Source organism: Bufo gargarizans, chromosome 11, assembly GCF_014858855.1.
Source record: "Bufo gargarizans isolate SCDJY-AF-19 chromosome 11, ASM1485885v1, whole genome shotgun sequence".
NCBI lineage: Eukaryota > Metazoa > Chordata > Amphibia > Anura > Bufonidae > Bufo > Bufo gargarizans.
Window position 1 is genome coordinate 14,331,746 of NC_058090.1, and position 25,275 is coordinate 14,357,020.

The 25,275-nt window shown below is 46.5% G+C and overlaps 2 protein-coding genes across 3 annotated transcripts in view; one reads left to right on the top strand and one right to left on the bottom strand.

Moving 5' to 3' along the window:
- LOC122921829 (tectonin beta-propeller repeat-containing protein 2-like) overlaps nt 1-16,242 on the bottom strand; it is a 50,772-nt gene extending 34,530 nt beyond the window's left edge. Inside the window, exons 1-8 of the mRNA XM_044272087.1 lie at nt 16,113-16,242; nt 8,471-8,753; nt 6,815-6,943; nt 6,420-6,551; nt 6,177-6,334; nt 5,180-5,492; nt 4,004-4,133; nt 2,316-2,723 (exon numbers count right to left, since the gene is read on the bottom strand). Of these exons, the coding sequence (XP_044128022.1) occupies nt 2,316-2,723; nt 4,004-4,133; nt 5,180-5,492; nt 6,177-6,334; nt 6,420-6,551; nt 6,815-6,943; nt 8,471-8,704 (1,504 nt within the window). The 5' untranslated portion in view covers nt 8,705-8,753; nt 16,113-16,242. The remainder of the gene's footprint in view (nt 1-2,315; nt 2,724-4,003; nt 4,134-5,179; nt 5,493-6,176; nt 6,335-6,419; nt 6,552-6,814; nt 6,944-8,470; nt 8,754-16,112) is intronic.
- A 64-nt stretch (nt 16,243-16,306) lies between these two features.
- LOC122921994 (cyclin-dependent kinase 2-interacting protein-like) lies at nt 16,307-23,499 on the top strand. 2 transcript variants are annotated; one of them, XM_044272373.1, is made up of 5 exons: nt 16,307-16,387; nt 18,811-18,973; nt 21,760-21,874; nt 21,955-22,084; nt 22,948-23,499. In XM_044272373.1, the coding sequence occupies exons 1-5, from the start codon at nt 16,381-16,383 to the stop codon at nt 23,148-23,150; spliced, it is 618 nt and encodes a 205-aa protein (XP_044128308.1). In that variant the 5' UTR covers nt 16,307-16,380; the 3' UTR covers nt 23,151-23,499. The 2 variants fall into 2 exon arrangements, with proteins under 2 accessions (XP_044128308.1, XP_044128309.1); XM_044272374.1 differs by having other exon boundaries at nt 16,327-16,442.
- Nucleotides 23,500-25,275: the final 1,776 nt, after the last annotated feature.

Consider the following 25,275-nt stretch of genomic DNA (forward strand, 5'->3'; position numbering starts at 1 on the left):
GATTTTTAATAGTAACCTCCTGCCATCCTGAGATACTTTACATCGATCCTACCAACCTCATCAATGGGACCGTTCTTTAACTATGAATTTGAGGTCTTATTTAGAAATATTGGGTACATTCAATTGTTTGATTTTAAATGAGTTTAGGTCAAAGAGCAAATCTATGAGGAACGAACCACTCGCGATGTCACTGTGTAAAGAATGATGTCACTGTGTAAAGAATGATGTCACTGTGTAAAGAATGATGTCACTGTGTAAAGAATGATGTCACTGTGTAAAGAATGATGTCACTGTGTAAAGAATGATGTCACTGTGTAAAGAATGATGTCACTGTGTAAAGAATGATGTCACTGTGTAAAGAATGATGTCACTGTGTAAAGAATGATGTCACTGTGTAAAGAATGATGTAAAGTGACAGTCCCCATACACAACCCCCTGGTTCTACCTCCATCTCGCTGTTGTGATTAGGGGACTCCGTCCGTGTTTCCTCAGCGGTATGGCCTCCCCCTAACACCATAAGCCAATTGGGAACAGTTATGAGGACATGCTCATTTATCCAGATTACACATATCTGGAAGTATCAGCGGACAGTGGCGGCCATACACAGAGGAACTGCTGCCCGGGGCGCCCGACTATCTGCGATATAAATGTAACACGTTGTGTGGAGCAAAACACTAACATAATAAGCCAAATGAGCCTGTAACAAAATATAGTAGCGCTTCTCATTCCCCCGTCATCCACACACAGCAGGCGGTACTGCACCGGCTGTCACTCCAACATGTTCCGGCCCACAATCACCGGGTTGTTTGCGCGCCAAAACATTGTGTTAAAAAAAGAGCAATATTGTAACCATTTCTATTGTATTATTGTCCTGGTGAAGAGGGATGTACGCCCTTGAAATGCGTCGACTTGGAATAAAACAAATCCTTTTTTTTTTTTTTTTTTTACCAATACCTACTTGGTATCAAGTCTCCTGTACACAGCACCTATAAAAAGGTTCGCACGGATTTCACCATTCCGACGACAGTTCCTGTGGAACGGGCAAGAACCGTGGCAGCAGTACAGGCATCCCACACGCTGGACGGGTAAATACCAGCAATGCAAAGCAAAGTAGTTGCGACTCCCCACAACTCTATAATGGTAAGTGCAACTGTGCCTATACTGTGATTTAATATAAAACCGTAACACACATGAAGGCGCTGCCTCCTGTTCTATTTTTCTTTTAAATTATGATGCTCACCGCAATTTGTGAATTTTCACTTTTCAAAGGTAGAGAAAAAGTGGGTAGGATATCAGAAGGGACAGCATCAGACTTTGAATTTCTAGTGCATGGACTGCTGGAAGATGCGCCAAATGTATTAAGAGGCCGGCCTGGCATCCCTTCCAATGCCACTCCCTGGTACTGGTGTGAGGATACGGCACTAATCACATCATGCTTTCTCTACACACCTGGCTGATGAACAGAGGACATAAGCCGAATGTATCCATAGGTCGTCCCCAGTCACCCGATAGAGGTTATTTTGAGAAAGTTATTCTAGGCAATGTCGGGTTGGTAGGGATTAAAGACACTGGATGACCTGTTACATGTGCACTTGGCAGCTGAAGGAATCCGTGTTGGTCCCATGTTCATATGTGTCCGCATTGCTGAGAAAAATTATGTTTTAACGTATGCAAATTAGTCTCTAGGAGCGTTTCCGTTACTCTGCTCTGCCAAACCCCCTCTACTTCGATTGCTAGGGCCAGGCAGTGTAAATGTAATTACACCTGGCCATGTCAAAAAGCAGGGGTGCGGCAGTTGCAGAGAGAGTAGAGCCTCTAGGTGTAACGGCAACGCCCCCGTTGCTCTTAGAGGCTCATTTAATACATTAAAACATAATTTTTTCTCAGTAATGCGGGCACATATGAACATGGGACCAACACAGATGCCTTCAGCTGCCAAGTGCACATGTAACAGGTCGGCCAGTGTCATAGGGACAAATCTGCTGATGGATGCCCTTTATCATGTACAGGAAAGGGTAGCCTGCAGTATGCATTTTTTCTAACATTGTGGCCTTTGGGTTATGAATGTTGAGTTTAGTAAACGGTATTGTATTAATGGCAGCAATAAACACTCCCAGCCTTGATCATACACAAAATGGCAATAGATATCCCTTGTGTCACTATCCATAGGTTGATAACAGCAGTCTTATCTTATGTGCAGGGGACTGCTGGCTTTTAACCTGGAGATAAGAGAAGCCACAGCTGCCTGATAAATACTTAACTCATTCCCACTGAAACCACATTTATCTGACTGAGCAGAACAGACGTGTGATTACCTTGACGCTTCTTTTTCTTCTTCTTCACCTTTATGGCCTTCACCACCAGTTCCTGGTCGAAGTCCTCATTGCTGATGATGCTGAACCTCTGCGAGGAGGAGCGCCGCTCCCGGACTCCGCTGTCAGACGAGTTCTGATCAGCATCGTTCACGCTGTACCCGCTGTCTGTAGAGATGCGTCCCTGTGCTGGAAGCACCACTGGGAGGGAACCACTTCTGACTCTGGGCTCCAGTGCTTGCTCTTCATCGCCTTCCTCCAGCTCCAGGGGACACAGCTGGATCCGCTCAGTTCTCAGGGACTGACCAGGGGGGGCCTGCTTTTCTTCAATATTTGATATGGAGCCATTCTGGGCCTTTTTTTCCAGTGAGGTATGTTTCGCTGGAATCCGAAAAGGGCTATGTAGCACGGCTGTTACAAAGAGATGCAAATCACAAATTACGCGATTAAAAGGTTATGAGAAAAACAATAGATTCGTAAGACCCCCCCAGTGACCTCGGAGCGCCTCCCGAAAACGCATGGAGCAGCAGGTTGGGAAAGCAAACTGCAGCTCCAGTCATCTCTATGGGAGTCCCAGAAATAGCCAAGCGCTGTGGGAGATGAATGGAGCCATAGTGTGTGTTCATAAATTGCCACTCTTCATTTTGGGGGGCTCCGAGGAGTATGAGGACCCCAGATCTCGTGTTTGGTAGGATTCCTAGTGGCAGAAACCCCACCCATCCTAATAGTTATCCAGTATCCTGCGAATAGAAAACCCCCCTTTAATAGCAAATTGATAGGCACAGCTTAAAGGGATTTTACTATGACAGATTTATTCCCTATTCACAGGACAGCGAATAAGTGCCTGATGTGTGGAGGATGCACTGCTAGAATACGGACCAATCACAAGTAAAAGGCGCCCCCCCTCCCCATGTGAATGGAGTGATGGTCACTTATGGGCATTACAGATTCATTCATCTCTATGGGACTGTCCACAGAAGGCAGAGTACAGTGGTCTGCGATCTCCGGAAGTGCCATAGAACTAAAAGGAGCAGCAATGTGCTTAACAGCTGCTCCATTCAAACAGGGTGACATGGGGCCCCCCATTCTTATGATCGGCTGGGGCCCCTGTGGTTGGACCTCTGCCGATCCAACACTTACAGAAGTGTTTGTTGTGGGACAACCCCTTTAAATGGGTATTGCCATAATAAAAAGTTTAACCTATCTTTAAGTGACTGATCTGTGGGGGCTGGATCCCAACAACTGATAATGGAGATCCCACTGTCTGAATGGAGCGGAGGAAGAGCATGCGCGCTGTCCCTCCATTCAAACTCTATGGGACGGGTAGCGATAGCTAATCGGTTTAATTATTATTTTTTTTATTTATTATGCCAAGGCCATCAGACTACCACTGACACTTCTATTTCTTCTCACAATAATGGAGCCTATTTGGCATCTATGAGATGCCCTCTCGGTGCCAGTCTTAAGGATTGGGGGGTGTTAAACCATCGCTGGATGCAACTTCGCTCTTCTGTGCATCAGGCAAATCCTCAGTGGCAGGAACTGTCAACTGCATAAAAGGATTTTCTAGCCACAGAAGGAAAACATTTGAGGTTTCCAATCCCTAACAGCAAGCAGAGTTCTTGAAACAGTCTCATTAGAAATCTGCACCTCCCTTAATAATAATGTGCAGGAGGACGTAGTGAGCTCACCAGATATAGCTCCTTCAGGCATGTCCGAGATTCTAATGATTTCCCGATCACCTTTCAGGAAAAATATTTCATTGTTGATACAGGAGACGGATACGATATCCCCGGCACTTTCAAGACCTCCAACCACAGCCTGGAAAAAACACATGAAGAGACAACTTTATTAGGCTTTCTGTGGGCATATAAGAGGAATACACTGGGTGCTCATGCACTTGCTCTGGTTTACAGAGGGAGGTTCCCAAGAAAGAGATCCAGTCTATTGAAGTCTATTGAAGGGCTAGGATATTATCCGTAATTAAAGCAACTTTCCATAGGAGGACAAAAAATTGCTTATATGGTGGGTAATATATTTGGATATGAATAAAATATTACAACGCTCACTAAATCCCTTGTATATTCAGGTTATACATGTTAAAAGGGGTTGCCCCATCTTGACCAAGATATGAATAACCACAGTAAGCACTGACAATGAAAGGCCAAGGTGGGAATTCCCCTTTAAGAAGATATTCCAGCCAATAACGTGATGGTCATATCGTTAGGATAGGCCAGTGATGGAGAACCTTTTAAAGACCGAGTGCTCAAACTGCAGCCAAAAACCCACTTATTTATTGCAGAGTGCCAACACAGCAACTTACCCTGAATACTACAGTCCAATATGCTATATCTTCCATGTACTTTATCATTTATCTACAATAGCCTGCCTACATTCAGTGTGCTGCCTGCGCTGTTCATAGTGCGCCCTGCGCTGATGAATGGCAGAAAAACGTCTAAGGTATATTGGTACACCATAGACTTTTTCCAGGGTGCAGGTGCCCACAAAGAGGGCTCTGAGTGCCACCTCTGGCACCCGTGCCATAGGTTCGCCACCACTGGGATAGGCCATCATATTATAACCAGTGAGGGGGGGGTTGGTGTAAAATCTCTGCCAACCCAGAGAATGAGCTGCAGCGCTAATTTAACGGTTAGGCCACGTCACTGTATTTCCCTTGCCCTGGACCAACCGGCTGTGCAGAGAAATGAAGCGCGGTCCCGCTCACCGCTGTGACCCCTACAGGCGCAGCATTGTTGGGGGGCCCAGAGGTCAGTCAGTGATGATAAAGTAATGGCATGTCCTAGCGATATGCCACCACTTATGAAATAGGAATACCCCTGTAAGCCTCTACCAGTCCAAATTCTGACCTGATTGATGGTGTCTATGACATAGATGCTGTACTCGTCCCAGCTCAGAACCCATCCGTCGTGCAGAAAGCAGGTGACCAGGCCCAGGTGCTTCTCGGACAACGTATATTTTCCTTGGTTCATTGTTTCCAGTCGGGGATACAGCTCAAAAGACTCCAATCCACGAGCCAAAACATCCTTTAAAATGAAGGTTGACTGAACAGATCCATAGGCGTCCGCCTTCCAGAGGCGCAGTCCAGGCCGAGAGGCGAACAATGTAAGGTCACTTTGCTTGCAGAGGCTGGGGATGAAGCATGCTCCATACTTCCCATTGCTGAAAGATCAAGAGGATGTTACTGGAGATGGGAAAAGAGCTAGAGGCCGTATATCATCCTGTTTCCAGGCTAGACGTCCAACGTAGAACTGGCTTAGTTGCCCATAGTAAATATTCAGATTCCACCTTTCATTTTTCACAGCTCCTTTGGAAAATAAAAGGTGGAATCTGATTGGTTGCTATGGGCAACAATGACGTTTTACTTTACACCAGTTTGATAAATACCCCGCTGGGACCTGCACCTATATCAAAAACGGACCCTGCATGCGCAGCCACCCTCCATTCATTTTCTATGGAGCTGCCGAAAATAGGCTCGTCCTCCAGCCACAACTTACGGAGCTCCGTTCCCAATATAGGTGCAGGTCCCAGTGGCACCCGCACCTATAAGACAATGGGTGCATTTGCTAGCGATATGTCCCCATTGTCTCAGATGAGAGAACCCCTTTAACAGCCAAGGCAAGTGACTGGCTGCCGCAGTGCATGTGAGGAGGACAGGACATCACATTTACAGTGCAGAGGGGCCCAGAAGCGTTGACCGGACCATCACTGGAACGTAGCTTCTCGGAAGACAGTGTCTTTCTTTACTTCTAATCGCCTGCCCTATTGATCTGCGTAATTTTTGTTGAAAGGTTAGCGAGCACTTCACGTACTATCAAGTCAGCATGTAATGTAAAAATGGCTTACGATTTTCTAGGCCGATTTCCAACTTGCTGGACAGACTTTTCTTCTGTGTAGAAGAGCAGACATCTCTGAGTGGTCGATACCAGCAGGATCTTGTGACTGTAATCCAGCTGGACTATAGGGGACAATTCCTCCAGGATGAGGCAGGAGTTACACGTACCCTAATTGAAGACAAATGTACAGGAATAATCCGGAAGCATGTCCAGATTGAGGAGGGGGGGGGTCCTTTGGATGACTGACCCTCACCTTATCAAAATCCAAATTAGACTGGATAATTTTTCCTCTTTCGTCACCAGAAAATAATTTCATCCCATTGGGGCTCCAGGCCAGGGTGGTGATACTGCTCTTGTGAGTGCCGAGCACATCGAACCTCCGTAACTGCGACAAGAAGGAAATAAAGACATTTTGTGTACTCACCCCTGTATGACAGGCATGTGTATTCCTCCCATTGCCCATGGGTATATTCATATCATTATGCTTAAATTTACATGGGTCTGACAGATGGGGCAAAACACGTGATTCACATGAGTTACATGTAAAATTGCAGTCATTAGGACGATCCGACGTGGGGAGATTGTGAGGCAAGTCAGATAACCATCAGCTCCGCACTTGTAATCCCGGCCATAGCTGCGCGTACAGACCTGTTTGTTGCGTCCGGGAAGAGGAGACACAAGTTGGAAAATGGCTACCCTGCCAGAAACGGTGCCCACTGCCACCAGGTCATCAAAGCAACTCAGGAGCTTGGTGACGGATATAGACTCTGTCTTCCCCTAGAGTAAGAGAGAGCAAAACCGTACAGTAAAGATATACTACAGGGTGGACAAAGGCAGACGACCATGACGAATAGCTAAAAGGAATGGAAATCCAGGAGTTAGCATTTCTACCTGATTAGAGGAGTGCCGGGCATATACAAAAGGGGAGGAAATTGCATTTTTAGGGTGCATTTACACGACTATTTTGCTGTCCGCAAAAAACGGATGACGTCCATGTTGCTTTTTTTTTTTTTTTTGCAGACTCATTGTAACAATGCCCATCCTTGTCTGCAAATGGACGAGAATAGGACATGTTCTATATCTCTGGCGGGGCTGAGGAACGACATACGGATGCGGAGACTACACAATGTGCGGTCCGCTTTTTTGGGCGAAATGTGGATCAGATGCAGAGCAAAAATATGGTTGGGTGAATGAAGCCTTATATTTTTGTATGCATGCTTAGTGCCTGGGTGACCAAAGGTTGCAACGTCCTGTCCCTAGTTATAGAAGGAACAGCAGCTCCTGGGGACACTGTGCAGACTAATAAAACGCATGCATCATGCATTATATTGGGGTGTAGCAATGGACACGCAGGCTATTCCAGGGCCCCACAGGATTCATTCTCGCTGAATGTTTGCAGTTATAGATGATGGTGGCTGAAAATAACTCATTATCTGCAGAGACTGTTCTATTGGTAAGTGGAGGCTCCTAATCTTGTATGGATGAAAGCTCCACTGAACGTGGCTAATGGTAAGATCTAAGTGCTTCGTTTTAATAATGAAGGGAGCTAACGAGGTCTCAGAGAGCCAAGATATCATACGGCACGTTTCCAAGTAGAGGTTTTATAACGAGTACTAAAATGCATTACTGTGCGGGAGCATTCATCACGGTGCCAATATGTCCTCAGTTACCCATTCCCAAATTCTAACTACCATCATCCATCTGACGCTAGTGCACAGGAGCTTGGGAAGTGGGTGGACCCCCCCCACGACATAGTCCCTCTTGAACCTTGGCATTTGCCACCTGAGGCAAACCGAGATAGACTGGCAACCCCGGGGGAAAGGGTACGTGGTGGATGGCAGAGGCAAACTAAAGGGTACAGAGAGACAGCACCCCTTGTTTCAAGGGGCTATTCGTGGGGCTGGAGAGGGAGATAAGCAAGCGGGAAGCTCCCTTTCCCTCCCCTGTGCCCAGAGTCAGCAGAAGTGACTGCAGCATTTCAGCACCTATTCTTATAGTGTGTAAGCACAACCACGGCTGCTGGATTGCAGGGTGGTTGTAACCATGGAAACGAGCAGTGTCTAATGTAAAGGAAAAATTAATCAAATCAGCAAAGGAGGCAATATAGACAATCACAATACATTAGTAAGTGCCTTGTATTAACTTTCTCAACATGACAAATGCCACCTGCTGAAGTGACACAACCCCTTTAAGCTTTTCCTACTAGAGATCCGCTACGTTTCTTGACAAACATAAGCAGCAATCATAGACCGGACCGCCGCCGCGGTTCAGGTTTAACATTCTCTCCAGACGTGCGCTACCTACTTCTAAGTTATACTTCTTCATCTGATTGGTGTGCCGGCAGTACAGATACAACATCCCGATGCTGCTGCCGATCGCAATGTAGTCGCCATTGACGTCGATAGCCGTGAGATAGACGATGAGGGATCGGAAACCTTTTTGTATTTTAGCCGGGATGGCTTTGAGGATGGAGTACAAGGGGCAGAACTCCTTAAAAGTTACAGTTCCCGGAAGGGCGTCCATGGCTTTCTGTCTCATGTGTGGACGCGTACAGGTAAATCAATCCATCGTCACTGTAAGGAGGAACCTGGAAACCAAAAGAAAAAGGACAGGTTAAGAATCTGCTACCTTAACCCTGGGTTCACACCTGAGCGTTTTACAGCGCGTTCAAACGCGCTGTAAAACGCTCAAGACATGAAATCCAATGCTTCCCTATGGGAATGGTTCACACCTGGGCGTTTTACAGCGCGTACGAACGCGCTGTAAAACGCCCGACGCTCAAACAAGTACTTGAGCTTCTTTGGGGCGTTTTGACGCGCGTTTGTGGCCATAGGACACTGCAGTCAATGACACAAACGCGCGTCAAACGCGCGTTTACTATTACAAAAAACGCGCATAAGAACGCGCGACAAAAACGCGAGTTTGAGAAACGCTCAGGTGTGAACCCAGGGTAAAGGGAGTCTGTCATCAGCATTTCACGTTTGTAACCCTTCCCATAGCTGTCTAGCATGCTTACAGTTAATAAAAACATTACCTTTATGATCAATCCTGGACTTATAAAAAAACTGTCAAAAAACATCTTTGCAGCATATGCAAATGAGGGCTCACAAGTGCCCAGGGGCGGCGTTACCCTCGTAGGTGCCCTGCTAGCTCAGCCTTTTCTTCGCGCAAAGCCGGCGCATGCGCATTAATTACTGTGATGCCGTACGAGGAATGGGCATCGCAGTGCGCATGCGCCGGCCGACGGACTGAGTGCACAGGCGCGGGATCTCGGCGAAACAACAAGTTAGTAGATAGGCGGTCAGAGGGGAAGGAAGGGGCGGGGGGGGAAGCCCCCACTGAATGGAGAGCTGGACGCTCATGGTCAGCTCTCTCTTCAGTCACTTCTATGGAATTTCCAAAACTAGCCAAGCATAGCATAAAAGGTCCAGATGGGGGCACACCTTTAAACACAGGGGATTTTATTTTGCACTTTCAGATCCTCTTTTTAATATCTTCGCCCTCGCACCTCTCCATTTTCAGAATGTCACAGGGTATAAAATCCCCAAAGCATTTTTTATTTTCCTATTGGGGATTTTTTTATTTTTGCCTTTATCAAATCAGAAACTGCACTAAACATTTAGTCTCCGATTTATCAAGAACGGGGTGTTCTTGCCCCCCCCCCCCCTCCCTTTTCGGAAACCTGGTGAGGGTGAAGTAAAAAAAAATAAAAAAGGCAGTTGTGAAAAAAATAAAAAATAAATTATAAATTTGCACAAGCATCTAAAAAAAAAAAAAAGTCACAAAACCAGGTTAAAACAGCAGAAAACAGGTGTAGGGGTTTGATAAATTTCCTCTTAAAGGGGTATTCTGGTTATAGAAAGTTATCCCCTATCCACAGGGGGATAAACTATCAGATCGGTGGGAGTCCTACTGCTGGGACCCCCATTGATCACAAAAATGGGAGCCCTGTACCCCGTGGAGCCCCCTGAAATGCACGGAAATGCGCTATGGGAGCACCGGAGATACCCGAGCTGTAAATAGGGGGTAACATTCTAAAACCGGAACACCCCTTTAAGGCCCTTTTATATGACCCGGAATCAATTGCCCGCTCGTCAGTGGAGCAGAAAGCTGCCTTTACCTGCAGTGAATGGGCAGGAGTGATCACTAAGGCTGCGTTCACATACGTGGTGAAGGTTTCCGACCACCTGATCCGGCATTGCTGGAATTCAACAGATCACCGCTGGATCTCTATTGACTATAATGGGATCCTGCCTCTTTCTGGCAGAATTGACGGGTTTCGGCCTGACAAATACTCCTCTCCATGCATCTCTACGGAGATGTGAACGCAGCCAAACGCCATCGCTCGTCCCAAACAGAACCATTCTTTAGCAGAGGCTTTTAGAGGACACAATGATTTTGGTGAGCGCACAAACGATCATATTACCCTGTTTGCCAGTTAGGCCTCCTGCACACGACCGTTTTTCCTCCCCCGTTTACTGGCCGTTTTTTGCATTCCGTATACGGAACCATTCATTTCAATGGTTCCGCCAAAAAAACTGAATGTACTCAGTTTCCATTTTTCCGTTCCGTTTAAAGATAGAACATGTCCTATTATTGCCCGCAAATCACGTTCCGTGGCTCCATTCAAGTCAATGGGTCCACAAAAAAACGAAACACATACGAAAATGCATCTGCATGTCTTCTGTTTCCGTTCCTTGCGGAAACATCTATTGAAAATGTTATGCCCAGCCCAATTTTATCTATATAATTACTGTATATGCCTTATGGAAAAACGGAACAACGGATCTGAAAAACGGACCGCAAAACACTGAAAAAACTATACGGTCGTGTGCAGGAGGCCTTAATCAGCGGCATCTTTACACCGCCAGTTTCCATGTTACTACAGATGTGTATGACTGGGGGTCCGCAGTGTCACATACGTGTAACCCTAAGAGATGAAAACCGGGTAATAGCAGGAAAAAAAAAAAATCCAATATAGCAGATCAGATTTTCTGTCGGCATCAACATTTGACCTGAACAACAGCACAAAATCGCATCCGAAAGTCTGGGACAAGTAGCCTTTTAGGCCTTTCTTGTAAATCTAGGAACAGGCAAGATCAAAGTGGAACCTAAAGCAATGACCAAATACTGAACCCACAATGGACGACTGGACTAAAATCTAATCACCGGCCGGGGGAGGGGAGCCCCCAGGTCATGGATTGTAAAGAAAACTATTCATTACACCAAATAATTGCCCTCCAATTACAACCCTCCCCGGGGACAATGGACAGGACCTGTCACACAGCTGCCTGCAACAACAAGTCGCCTATTCTCCCGCAGCGGACCCCGAAATACATAGGATGAATGGACACTGGATCCGTCAGCCCGGCGCGGTCTGTATCAGCTGTCATTCATACAACCTATTCTCTCACTAGACAGCCTTTTGCTTATGTTTTCCTTGTCCCTGAACAATTTAAAGAAGCAGAGCTGCAGTGTAAAGCAGAAGCATGGGTGAAGAGCAAAGGTCTTGGCAAAAAAAAACAACTTTTCTGCTCTCTCTAGATCTGTACGAGAAATCATAGTAGAGTTATAAAACAAAGGGGGGTCATTTATTATCCGGAAATATGCCTATATTAGGCGTATCTCTGTCGCAGATTGCAGCGCAAAGGCTATTTGCGCCGCAATCTGCGACTATTCCCAGCTCACACCTGATCTAAAGATGTGGGCGTGGCGTGGGCGGTGAAGGGGACGGGCCGGCAGGCCTAAAAAAATGGTCTAAATGTAAGACAGCAAGCAGGCTGGCACCTCTACATACCTTCGGCGGACCCACCGCCACATACAGGCGTTATTAAGACTGGCTTCTTAAACGTCCATCCCACAATGTATACATATAGGTCAGAAAAAAAATAATATAAAAAAAAAATGAGGTAGGTACAAAGTTGGCAGAGCCCTCTGAACAGGGGCGCACGTAACACGGAGTCATTTCCAGACTCATATACAATTATCACATATGCATCGCTGCAGCACTGACTCATATAATGGGCACAGAACGCGCCATAAAACATCCTAGAAACGTACACAGCTCATGGCTATAACACTTCCAGACACCCCCGTGCAATAGTATTCACCCCCCCAGCCACTATTCCAGCGCAGCAGAGCTCTGCGGATTCAGAGTCACCCTTCCCGATATCCAGACGGCTGTGACCCACCGGGCACCTACAATCCGTCACGATGCCGACTCCAGTATATTACGGACTGCTGACGCCATCATCCATAAATCTGTCACTTACAGAGTCCATTACATTAATGAAAACCTCAATGGCTGTAAATACGCTCAAGGGCAGAGCACTGGAAAAGCTATGGCGGGTGCATTAACCGATTATAGAAAGTGCGTGTTCATGTATATGAACTGGTGGAAAATGAAAAAAAAAAAAAAAAAAAAAAAAACACGGAAAACGTAATGCGATTGAGCCGAGATTGCCGAAGTATAAGCTGCTAGAGGTGCTGGATCAATGATCACACAACCAAGGTGGTGCCCCTATATTTTGGGTTATTAGCAGGGCATACGTTGAGGTCACATTAATACTAGGTAGCGGTCGTACAGACGCTGGAGATCCTCCTGTGGTCATTACAAGCTCTTACACCTTGGAGTTGTAGTTCAGACAAAGGTGGTTGTTGGAGATCCCTCGCCCCATCCAGTCCCAGACATTATCCACGGGGGAGAGATCTGGTGATCGAGCGGTCCAGGGGAGCTGCCAAGACCCTGAAGAGCAGGTTGTGTGGTCCGGGCAGTGTGTGGCGGCGTTCTCTTGTTAGAGCACCACGTCTCCCGAGTCAAAAAAGGCAAAAGAACTGGTTCTACAAAGTCCTAGAAGTACCGAAAGCTGGTCAATTTTCCCTCCGTGAATACCAGATGGGAACGGCCACGGGAACTAATGGAGCCCCATTCCATGACACCTGGTGTTGGTCCTGTATGTCTCCGCACTATGCAGGATGGCGGTAGGCGCTCTCCATTCCTCCTGCGAACTCTGATGAGACCATTACTGTACCAAGGCGGAACCTGCCTTGATCACTGAATGCTATTGTTTGGCACGTATCTCTGGTCTGGGGTCTGTATAATTGAGGGGTCTAGTCTGTATAAAAAAATAAAAGGTCTAGAATGGGGACTGTATAAAGGGGGTGCATTCCAAGGTCTGAAGAACAGAGGGGATCTGGTCTGGAGACTATAAAAAGGGCTGCAGTCTAATAAGAAGGGGGGGTCTAGTCTGGGGTCTGTATAAAGGAAACATAGAATGTGTCGGCAGATAAGAACCATTTGGCCCATCTAGTCTGCCCAATATACTGAATACTATGGATAGCCCCTGGCCCTATCTTATATGAAGGATGCCTTATGCCTATCCCATGCATGCTTAAACTCCTCCACTGTATTTGCAGCTGCCACTTCTGCAGGAAGGCTATTCCATGCATCCACTACTCTCTCAGTAAAGTAATACTTCCTGATATTACTTTTAAACCTTTGCCCCTCTAATTTAAAACCATGTCCTCTTGTAGCAGTTTTTCTTCTTTTAAATATTCTCTCCTCTTTTACCTTGTTGATTCCCTTTATGTATTTAGCAGTTTCTATCATATCCCCTCTGTCTCGTCTTTCTTCCAAGCTATACATGTTAAGGTCCTTTAATCTTTTCTGGTAAGTTTTATCCTGCGATCCATGTACCAGTTTAGTAGCTCTTCTCTGAACTCTCTCCAAAGTATCAATATCCTTCTGGAGATATGGTCTCCAGTACTGCGCACAATACTCCAAATGAGGTCTCACTAGTGCTCTGTAGAGCGGCATGAGCACCTCCCTCTGTCTACTGGTAATGCCTCTCCCTATACACCCAAGCATTCTGCTAGCATTTCCTGGTGCTCTATGACATGGTCTGCCTACCTTTAAGTCTTCTGAAATAATGACCCCTAAATCCCTTTCCTCAGACACTGAGGTTAGGACTGTATCACTGATTGTATATTCTGCTCTTGGGTTTTTACGTCCCAGGTGCATTATATTGCACTTATCAACATTACATTTTAGTTGCCAGATTTTTGACCATTCCTTTAGTTTTCCTAAATCCTTTTCCATTTGGTGTATCCCTCCAGGGACATCAACCCTGTTACAAATCTTTGTGTCATCAGCAAAAAGACACACCTTACCATCGAGGCCTTCTGCAATTTCGCTGATAAAGATATTAAACAATATGGGTCCCAGAACAGATCCCTGAGGTACCCCACTGGTAACAAGACCTTGGTCTGAATGTTCTCCATTGACTACAACCCTCTGTTGTCTGTCCCTCAGCCACTGCCTAATCCATTCAAAAATATGGGAGTCCAAGCCCAAAGACTGCACTTTATTGATAAGCCTTCTATGTGGGACAGGAGGTGTGTGTGTGTGTGTGTGTGTGGGGGGGGGGGGTCTCTAGTCTGGGGTCTGTATAAAGGAGGGGAGGGGGGTCTCTAGTCTGGGGTCTGTATAAAGGAGGGGGGGGGTCTCTAGTCTGGGGTCTGTATAAAGGAGGGGGGGTCTCTAGTCTGGGGTCTGTATAAAGGAGGGGAAGGGTCCCTAGTCTGGGGTCTGTATAAAGGAGGGGAAGGGTCCCTAGTCTGGGGTCTGTATAAAGGAGGGGAAGGGTCCCTAGTCTGGGGTCTGTATAAAGGAGGGGGGGGGTCTCTAGTCTGGAGTCTGTATAAAGGAGGGGGGGTCTCTAGTCTGGGGTCTGTATAAAGGAGGGGGGGGGGTCTCTAGTCTGGGGTCTGTATAAAGGAGGGGGGGGTCTCTAGTCCGGGGTCTGTATAAAGGAGGGGGGGGGGGGTCTCTAGTCTGGGGTCTGTATAAAGGAGGGGGGGGGGGGGTCTCTAGTCTGGGGTCTGTATAAAGGAGGGGGGGGGGGTCTCTAGTCTGGGGTCTGTATAAAGGAGGGGGGGGTCTCTAGTCTGGGGTCTGTATAAAGGAGGGAGGGTCTCTAGTCTGGGGTCTGTATAAAGGAGGGGGGTCTGTATAATGGAGGGGGGTCTGGTCTAAAGTCTGCCTAAAATCTGGTATCGTCTGCAGGGGCTATGGAGCGTACATTTTGTGGGTCTGTACTTTAGGGCATCTTGTCCAGGGAGGTCTACATACGGGGGGTTTGTAGTCTGTATTAAGGGGTCTGGTGTGAGATCTGGGTAAAGAGATATGTACATTTCTTTAGAGGGTCTATATTTGAGGTTTGGGGGGTGTCTGGCTTGTATTAGTTTAATGGGCAATGGGAGGATCAAATGTACAGTGATTCTAATTCAATACGGAGGGGGGTCCTATATAAACGGTTGTAGCATTCTACGGCGCAGCACTTTCCCCGACACCTCGGGGTCTTCCTGATGTCCCGTCTGAAACGTTGGTCAGTATGTGAACCACCTCCTCAAGAAACTGTCCCAAATGGCCACCCCATGTCCTACGGAGGTCTCTGAAGTCGCCCCCCCATTTACCTCATTGGGTGCCCCCGTACACACGATAACCTGGGGTTACAGCCGCCGGACCCTCTGCCATCGCCTCCTCATAGGCGTAACCGCCTTTTGAGCATGGGCCGCACAATCAGGATTCATTTCGGTCATTTCCAAAATTCCCAGCCTGTCATTAGACCCAGGGTAAACCCGGAGGGGACTATAACCCTCATCATTGCAAATACTACTGCGTCTGACACTTTGACAGCGAAAAAACATCACCGTGACAACCCAGGGACAGCGTCCACGATAACGCCACATCACGTGACGATGGACCGCCGACAAGTGGTCGCCACAATCACACCGGAGAAATGGCGACTATCAGCCACGTCAAAATGTTAGTGGTGAGGTGAGAAGCCTGTGGTACCCCACAGCGACCCCCTGGTCCAGATAAAAGAGGCAGCAGACCATACACGTACACACAAGTCAGCCCTGGCTCCCCGCAGCCCCCTCTCACCTGCTCCAGGTGGCGGCTCTCTGCCTCCTCAGCCCGGACCTCCTCCTCCGCCACCACCCGCCTCCCCTCACACAAGGCTCCGCCGCCCCTGACGCAGCTAAAATACAGCCCCCTAACCCAGAGAACCAAAACACCGAAGCCAGACGGCCAATCAGGAGCCCTGCCCGCCGTGACGTCACGCCCACTTCCGCCTCTAAAGCGGAAGGAGGAAGCGCTGGCGTCTATGGAGGGTCACGTGGTTGTCACTGACTCCTGAGATGCCGGCAGGATGGAGAGTGAGTTATTCCGAGATTTGCTGGGAGTTGTAGTCGTTCAGCTTCTTTCTTAGAGGTCCGTTTGTGAGCGCTTGCTGGTTATTGTAGTTCCTCCCCGAGTGTCCACTCTGTGGCATTACGTTAGATGTCACTGATTTGGGGGGGGACTTGTAGTCGTTCACTTTGACCATGGGGGTATGTGTTGGTATTTTTTTTACTATATAGGAAAGCACTTTGCTAGGCAGTGGGCCACCATAAAAAAAACCTGCACAGTACTTCCAGTGGGCGATGTATGCCGCTATACAGTGCGATACCTCAGGGGCGTCTGCTGTATACGTTGAGGAATTCTTCTCTGATGGACGCAAATTTTACATCAGTAAAACATCAGGGGTACAGGTGTCAGAGCCCTGATGGGGACCCAAAAATGTTTCCGTAATAAGCCACGTTCTTACACCGTGCAGTACGCGGCCACGCTTAGTCGTGTGTGAGTCGCTGTAAAATGGAGGGATTGCAGCAATCTGACCTTTAAAGTTTGGTGTTGTGTGTTTTTTTTTTTTTTTTTTAAGAATTCCACCCAACCATCCAGTGGTACTTGTGAAGAGAGCTATACTCACCTGCCTCCCACCCCTCTGTGGATCCCTCACTGTCATCACTGGACTTCCGGTCCCCACCAGGGTGATATGCGCTGTGGCAGTCAGTGCCTGGCCTTAGGGTACATTGACAATGGAAAAAAACAGCCATTAAAAACAGATAAACTGTTCATGGCCATTTTCCATCAGTGTGTGCATTCTAAGGCCCATAGAATGGAAGGGGATCTGGTCTGGGGACTGTATGAAAAGGGCTGCAGTCTAAAAAGGAGGGGGTCTAGTCTAGGGTCTGTATAAAGAAGAGGGGGCCTAGTCTAGGGTCTGTATAAAGAAGAGGGGGCCTAGTCTAGGGTCTGTATAAAGAAGAGGGGGCCTAGTCTAGGGTCTGTATAAAGAAGAGGGGGCCTAGTCTAGGGTCTGTATAAAGAAGAGGGGGCCTAGTCTAGGGTCTGTATAAAGAAGAGGGGGGTCTAGTCTAGGGTCTGTATAAAGAAGAGGGGGGTCTAGTCTAGGGTCTGTATAAAGAAGAGGGGGGGGGTCTAGTCTAGGGTCTGTATAAAGAAGAGGGGGGGGGTCTAGTCTAGGGTCTGTATAAAGAAGAGGGGGCCTAATCTAGGGTCTGTATAAAGAAGAGGGGGGGGTCTAGTCTAGGGTCTGTATAAAGAAGAGGGGGCCTAGTCTAGGGTCTGTATAAAGAAGAGGGGGGTCTAGTCTAGGGTCTGTATAAAGAAGAGGGGGGTCTAGTCTAGGGTCTGTATAAAGAAGAGGGGGGTCTAGTCTAGGGTCTGTATAAAGAAGAGGGGGCCTAGTCTAGGGTCTGTATAAAGAAGAGGGGGCCTAGTCTAGGGTCTGTATAAAGAAGAGGGGGCCTACTCTAGGGTCTGTATAAAGAAGAGGGGGCCTAGTCTAGGGTCTGTATAAAGAAGAGGGGGCCTAGTCTAGGGTCTGTATAAAGAAGCGGGGGCCTAGTCTAGGGTCTGTATAAAGAAGAGGGGGGCCTAGTCTAGGGTCTGTATAAAGAGGGGGGTCTAGTCTAGGGTCTGTATAAAGAAGAGGGGGGGGGGGTCTAGTCTAGGGTCTGTATAAAGAAGAGGGGGCCTAGTCTAGGGTCTGTATAAAGAAGAGGGGGCCTAGTCTAGGGTCTGTATAAAGAAGAGGGGGGTCTAGTCTAGGGTCTGTATAAAGAAGAGGGGGGTCTAGTCTAGGGTCTGTATAAAGAAGAGGGGGGTCTAGTCTAGGGTCTGTATAAAGAAGAGGGGGGTCTAGTCTAGGGTCTGTATAAAGAAGAGGGGGGTCTAGTCTAGGGTCTGTATAAAGAAGAGGGGGGTCTAGTCTAGGGTCTGTATAAAGAAGAGGGGGGTCTAGTCTAGGGTCTGTATAAAGAAGAGGGGGGTCTAGTCTAGGGTCTGTATAAAGGGAGAGTTCTGGTCTTAGGTCTGCCTAACGTTTGGTCTGCAGGGGCTATACAAGACAAGACTGGCACTCGCTGGATGTGATATCTCTTCTCTTGTATAGCGTACATCACCGCTGAAGTCAGCCATTGTCTAGAGCGGCGGATGTGACCCTGTCTTTGTGAAAGTAGACAGACGTGGATCGGAAGACAGCCCAGGAACCAAAGAGCGGTGGAGAGCAGGAAAGGATAGATTTCTTTACAGATGACACTGGGTGGGAGTAGAATTGGGGGGGGAAAAAAAATCCTGGAAACCCTTTACATGGTCATCTGTCGACCAGGATAGGTAATAAATGTATCACTGGGGGTCTGACAGCCATGAATACCACCGACCATGAGGTTCTCGGAGGTGTCCCTTGTGCTCTACTGTATTTTTCATTTTGCTTTATATTTTTTTTTATGTTCAGGTAAAACCTCTGTTACCCCTAAAAAGTCGGCACTGACGGGCAGCGCAAGGAAGATAAAGGACAATGCAGCAGATTGGCACAACCTGATGCTGAGATGGGAGAGCTGCAATGACACTGCATTCAGTGCGGCCAGCAAGATCGTCAATCTTAAAATAAGCGCCTTGTAAGCTTGATTTTTAAAGGGGTATTCTCAAATGAATTTTATAATACATATTACAACGTCATGATGCACTGACCGGCGGAGGTCCAGCTGCTGCTGCGATAGTCTTCATAGCCGTTATATTTTTTTTTTTTATTAGTCAACCAGGCTCCATAGAAATGCATGTATGCCTTTAGCCACCACTAGGGGGCAGTCAGTATGTGGCGCCTATTTAGGAGACTTGGACCATGCTGTGATGTGACTACGTGTTATGGTCATGATTACCTAGATCTTTACTGAACCAAACATTGATCACCATTGGGTTATATGGTGCTGTTCAGCTCCCTGAAATTGCAGTATAAGCGCTTAGCTACCCCCATCAGTCCCATGAAGTGCCAGCACTCGTGCGTTACCGCTGCTCCTTTCACGTAGTGTCTGATAGGCAGGGGTCCGTCCACTGGGTTCCCTGCCAATCAATAGAACAAGGACCAGTGTTCCTATATTTTAATGCAGGGGCAGACACTTATTCATACCCTCCGCTCTATCCACTTTTATGGGGCTTCCAGATACAGCATGTCGGGGATATAAAGCAAATGCTTTCTATAAAAAATAGGATCAAAGGAACAGTTTCAAGGGGAATTGATCCTAGAGGTAGACATATAAAACACACCAAAAAAAGATAATCGTTAATTTAATTATATTGTGCCATCCGTAAAATAAGGTACAAGCGTCTATAAAAAAATAATTATACAATAACTCAGAATACAATCAAAACTTAATCAATAGAATAACTCAATAATATGCAATAACACAGTGATATGCAGTACCCAAAATTCGCCACTAGATGGCTCTAACACTACTACCAGCATTCCATAATCACCTCTCGAACGTAAAATGTAATACAAGCGTCCTGATGACAATTATGAGATATACACAATAATGAAAGGACAGATATGAACCCTTGCTCTGCTCAAACTATGACCAATATCGGGTAGTATTGCTTCACAACTTATAAATTATAAAGCCTGATATGACTTTGGAATGAATATTCCAATCAGAGATTCTCTCTATCAATATTAGATCTTTTATTCAGTAATATCCAGGGCCACAGTTTAAGGATGCCTGGTCTAAGGGAAGTCATCTCTAAAGTCCGGTCTGATCATTGGGATTTTTCTTCTGGGGTCTCTCCCTTCTTTCTTTGTTTCTCTGTGTTTCTGTTACTCCCTGTTGTTGTCTTTCCCCTTCATGTGTGTGGTTTATGATCACAAACTTATCAGTTAGACACACCTTCCTAACTTGGAGTTATCAAATCATTGTCGGTTAGGCGTGTACATATGATAATGACTGTGATGTCACTATCACCCAGGATGCAATTCAGCTGTTGGTGCAATTTTACCTATTCATACCTAGGTGGCACTATTGCATAAGCTACTAGCATCATCACTATTAAGGTTAACTGTCCAGGTCTGATTTCTCTTACATTCTATACACATAATATATGGAATCCTAAATCAGAGCTAAGGGATTATCTTTGACACGTAAACCAATTAAGGCATAGACTTTGTGGTACCATTTAGCCTTTTCCCATACTCTCAAATGTATGTACCGATAAGAATATAATGGACCTTGTACTCTCGCAGACATGTGTGTCTCCTCTGTTACTCCAACGGTTGGTTGATTGATTGTTAGTTAAAATAACATTTTACTAACAACATTTTACACTTAAAATATTTCTCACCATGCTTTAGGAGTGTATGCGTTCCTAGTGAGAAGTATGGTAATAGATGCATTGACGGTCTTCATAATATTCAACACACTACAGTACATATGTCCTATTGATTCTTATACTAAAACTTCATGTTCATTATACATCACAGATTTTCTGCTTTATCAATGGACATTAAACCGTAGGGATAATCAGGACCAGATGCGTCTAGAAAATATCCTTATCCATGATATCAGTCATAAATCTATAAGGAGACAAGAATGACTCCTCAGACTGGTACATCTACAGAGAAGAAATTATATGAACTGTGTTCTCTCCATGAACCTCTTTCAGCCTACTTTAAAATACATACACAATGGTGAATATAACACAATTTGGCCTATTATATATCCAATCCACTATATTTAGGATATATAATATATATATAATCTATGAACAAGCAGGAACACATTCATTTCTGCACTCCATTCAAACAAGGACAGTAGAGCAGTACGGTAATGGAACAGCTGACCTTTATCAAATATTAGGGAAATGTTCCAGATCTAGGGAGGGAGCACCTTAAAGGGGTCCTCTTACTTCAGCAAATGTCACTTATCATGTAGAGAAAGTTAATACAAGGCCCTTACTAATGTATTGTTATTATCCATATTACTTCCTTTGCTGGCTGGAGTCATTTTCTCCATCCCATTACACATGGCTCTTTTCCATGGTTAAGGCCACCCTGCAATCCATCAGCGTTGCTCGTGCTTGCACACTATAGGAAAAAGGACCAGCCTATGTGAGCTCCCAGGGTCTGGGCTGGTGCTTTTTCCCATAGTGTGCAAGCGCGACCACGATTGCAGGGTGGTCGTAAAACAAACAGTGTATAATGTGATTGAAAAATTAATCCAGCCAGCAAAGGAGGCAAAATGGACAATCGCAATAAGTGTCTTGTATTAACTTTCTCTACATAATAAATGCTATTTGCTGAAGTGAGAGAACCCCTTTAATATCAGACATGTGTGACGATTACTAATAAGTAAAATTCCGCTTTATAGTACATTTCACGAACCGAATTACTTTTTTTTTTTTTTTTCCTTCCCAGATCATATGAGAAGATGTTATCAGATGGCGCAGAGCCTGCTCATGAGAATCCAGGCAAGGACAAAGAAGAACTGGAAAGACTATGCTCGGAGTTACTGGAAGTGCTGGAGAAAATGGTTGGTTGCTTCCCACAATGCCTTTTTTTTTTTCCCCCATTCAGTTTTGCAGACTGATTTATTTTTATTTTTTTATCCAGCAACAACTGCAGCAGAAAATGGAGAAGCTAACGTCTACATTTAAAGGGGTGTGGGATCTGGAAGCTTATCAGTGCAGTGGCGGGACTCCAAAGCCGATACTTTTCCATACGTGGCCTACGATGCTATTTTGTAAGTATTTCCTATTGAGGGGGGTTAGTAGCATTGCAGCAGTAAGGAGGAATTGGGGGCTGAGACTGGGCGCAGAAACGAAGGATCAGGAGTGTTCAGAAAATAAGCAGTGTGCCCCTTTAGCTTTCACCAGCAGAAGGCAGGCCCATATGCGCTAATTAGAGATGAGCCAATTGCTTCATCTCATTAGCCACACTTCTACTGGGGGAGGGTCTCCACAGGTATGGCATGATTGACAGGGTCAGACATTCTGCCCGGTTCTGTCAATCTCCTCCTGAACCGGGTCGGGTCGGGTCTGGTCCTGTTATACAGAAGAAGAGGTCTGGCTAAGGCTACTTTCACACTTGCGGCAGGACGGATCCGACTGGCTGTTCACCATGTCGGATCCGTCCTGCGGCTATTTTGCCGTGCCGACGCTCCGTCCCCATTGACTATAATGGGGATGGGGGCGGAGCTCCGGCGCAGCACGGCGAAAGGCCGCCGGACAAAAATTACTGCATGTCAGGCTTTTTTAGTCCGGCGGCTTTCACCGTGCTGCGCCGGAGCTCCGCCCCCGTCCCCATTATAGTCAATGGGGACGGATCCGACATGGTGAACAGCCTGTCGGATCAGTCCTGCCGCAAGTGTGAAAGTAGCCTAATGAGACGAATCGATACACTCATATCTAGGCCTAATCACAAAAGGGGACCAGCGCTTGCTTGAACACTCAGTCGTTCGGGCATGAAGCGCTGTCTAGCCTCCCCCTGAGCCACAATGTACATATTACACCACAGCAACTATACCGTCATAATGGCGTGGGCACTGGAGCTGCTGTAGTACACTCGGAACGGCAATAACTCGGGATCCTGCCTGTTATTTTGCAGACGAGACCTCCTTAAAGATGTCAGAAATGTACAAAAAAGAAATTTGCCTCAAGAAGACCATTGTCGGAGAGATAGCGCACACCGCAGAGCAGGACTTGTTAATGGTCTATCTGTCCTGCTGGTTGTATCAGCCCTACGTTGAGAGCAGCATAAAAGTCTTATTAGAGAGCATGCTGCTGGAGACTGGGCACCGGCCCCTGTGAGGGCATGTTCACACCTGGTTCTGCATCACAAGACGTATGTATACTCCCGGTTATAATGCAAGTTTGGAAATAGTCTTGATATATATTATAGTTATACCGTTTTCCGTAAACAGCTCCTGTGCAAACCTATGTGTCTCTGTGGTTCCTGGTGCTAATGAATTTATAAAGAGTGGGCACAGGGAAGGGATCAGCAAACTCCAGCTGTTTTGAAACTCCAACTCCCATCATGCGCCATTCAGTTCTACTTAAAGGGCTTCTGTCACCCCACTAAAGTAGTATTATATTTTTTTTTGGGCTAGTTAAATCTGTTATACTGCGATATATGAAAATATAATAGTGTTACTTGCTGGTAGTCGGCCGCAAAAAAAAACGCCCCCTCGTCGTGTTAATAGGGCCAGCCGCGATCTCCGCCGGCCCTGTCAGCATTTCAAAAATCGCGCGCCTGTGTTCATTCGGCGCAGGCGCTCTGAGATGAGGAGGCTCGCCTCCTCAGCACTCCCTCAGTGCGCCTGCGCTGATGACGTCTTCTCTTTCGGTGACGTCATCGGCGCAGGCGCACTGAGGGAGCGCCGAAGGAACACAGGCGCGCTATTTTTGAAATGCTGACAGGGCCGGCCGGCGGAGATCGCAGCTGGCCCTGTCAATCAACACGACGAGGGGGCGTTTTTTTTTGCGGCGGCTACCAGCAAGTAGGGCGTCTACTTGCTGGTAGAGACCTAATTTACATATTTTAAAAGTTTGTTTTTATCAGAAACTGCTGAAGGAAAGTAAGTAACACTATTATATTTTCATATATCGCAGTATAACAAACTTAACTAGCCCAAAAAAAAAATGACTTTAGTGGGGTGACAGAAGCTCTTTAAGAAGAGAGACAGCCTGGTGTGCATGCTGGGAGTTGTGATTTCACAAGAGTGGCCTGAGCTTGCAGATGCCTGGCACAGGAGGTGCAGGATCAGACTACAGGGTTGTAGTCTGTAACCATAGCGACACACATCCCTCCACAGGAGCTGAGTACACAACACCAGTAGGAGATTTAACAAAGACAATTTTCTTCATTATTTATTGTAAATGCATTTAAACAAAGTTGCGAAAGTCTACACACCCTTCCGATTCACTTCAGGCAAACCTGGCAAAAATAATCTACTAAGCCATTAGAAAAGCCGCCATCTTGCAAGAAAGAAGTTCTTACCTCATTGAGTAATGTAAAATGCTGATTAACTCTGAAAATAAAATATTTTTTTTTGTACTAGTTTTCAGTTATTGTACGTTACGGTAACTCTTAATGGAGGGGCCTCCTTCAATTGGTGGGGGGCGGCTGGGTGTCCTTACCAGAGGAGAACAGTTGATCATAGCAGGGGGGTGGGTCCCCCCTATCTACGCTCATTTGCGGGGGCAACCTGCTCAGTCACATCCAAAGCAAACATTCTGCTGAGGCTACTTGGAATTTGCAAGAGAATCTAACAACTCAAATGCTTTGTCTAGGTTTTTAATGGTGCGAAGATGATGCAGGGGAAAAAAAAAACAATCTGCAGTGTTTCACAATAGCAGGGAGTGGAGGAGATCTGAACCAAAGCTCTTGCTGCGTAAAAATTCTGCAGCGAAAATTGCAGCATGTGCCACAAATCCTCAATTAATTCCCCCCCCCCCCCACCCCGCGTGCTATAGACATACCTTAGTCTACCACAATGCATTTTCCCTGGTAGAAGAAACCAGTAGAATTAAGATTGCAGCTCTGCCTACAACAGGGATCAGCAACCTCCGGCACTCCAGCTGTTGTCAAACTACGACTCCCAGCATGCTCCATTCACTTCTCTGGGAGTCCCGAGAACAGCCAAGGAGGTGTGCATGCTGGGAGTTGTAGTTTCACCACAGCTGGAGTGCCGAAGGTTGCTGATCCCTGGCCTACAACATAGGGAAAGTAACCGTGAATCAATGCACAATTCTGATTTACAATAAGGAATGAGAATAACGTGCTGTAGTGAGATGGGGTGAAATGCACAGCCTAAGGTATCATTCCCATCATCCATTGATCACAATATATCATTGTTACCTCCAGGAGTTCACAATTACAGTGTGTTCATTGGAAACCAAGGGACGTCTTTGCCCTGCTCAGCCTTATGCCCCC

Excerpts from the sequence above, each read along its gene's own strand:
- LOC122921994 (XM_044272373.1), top strand. Across the intron at positions 18,974-21,759 it reads AATCTTAAAATAAGCGCCTT|ATCATATGAGAAGATGTTAT; the intron begins GTAAGCTTGATT and ends TTTCCTTCCCAG. Across the intron at positions 22,085-22,947 it reads GTGGCCTACGATGCTATTTT|ACGAGACCTCCTTAAAGATG; the intron begins GTAAGTATTTCC and ends GTTATTTTGCAG.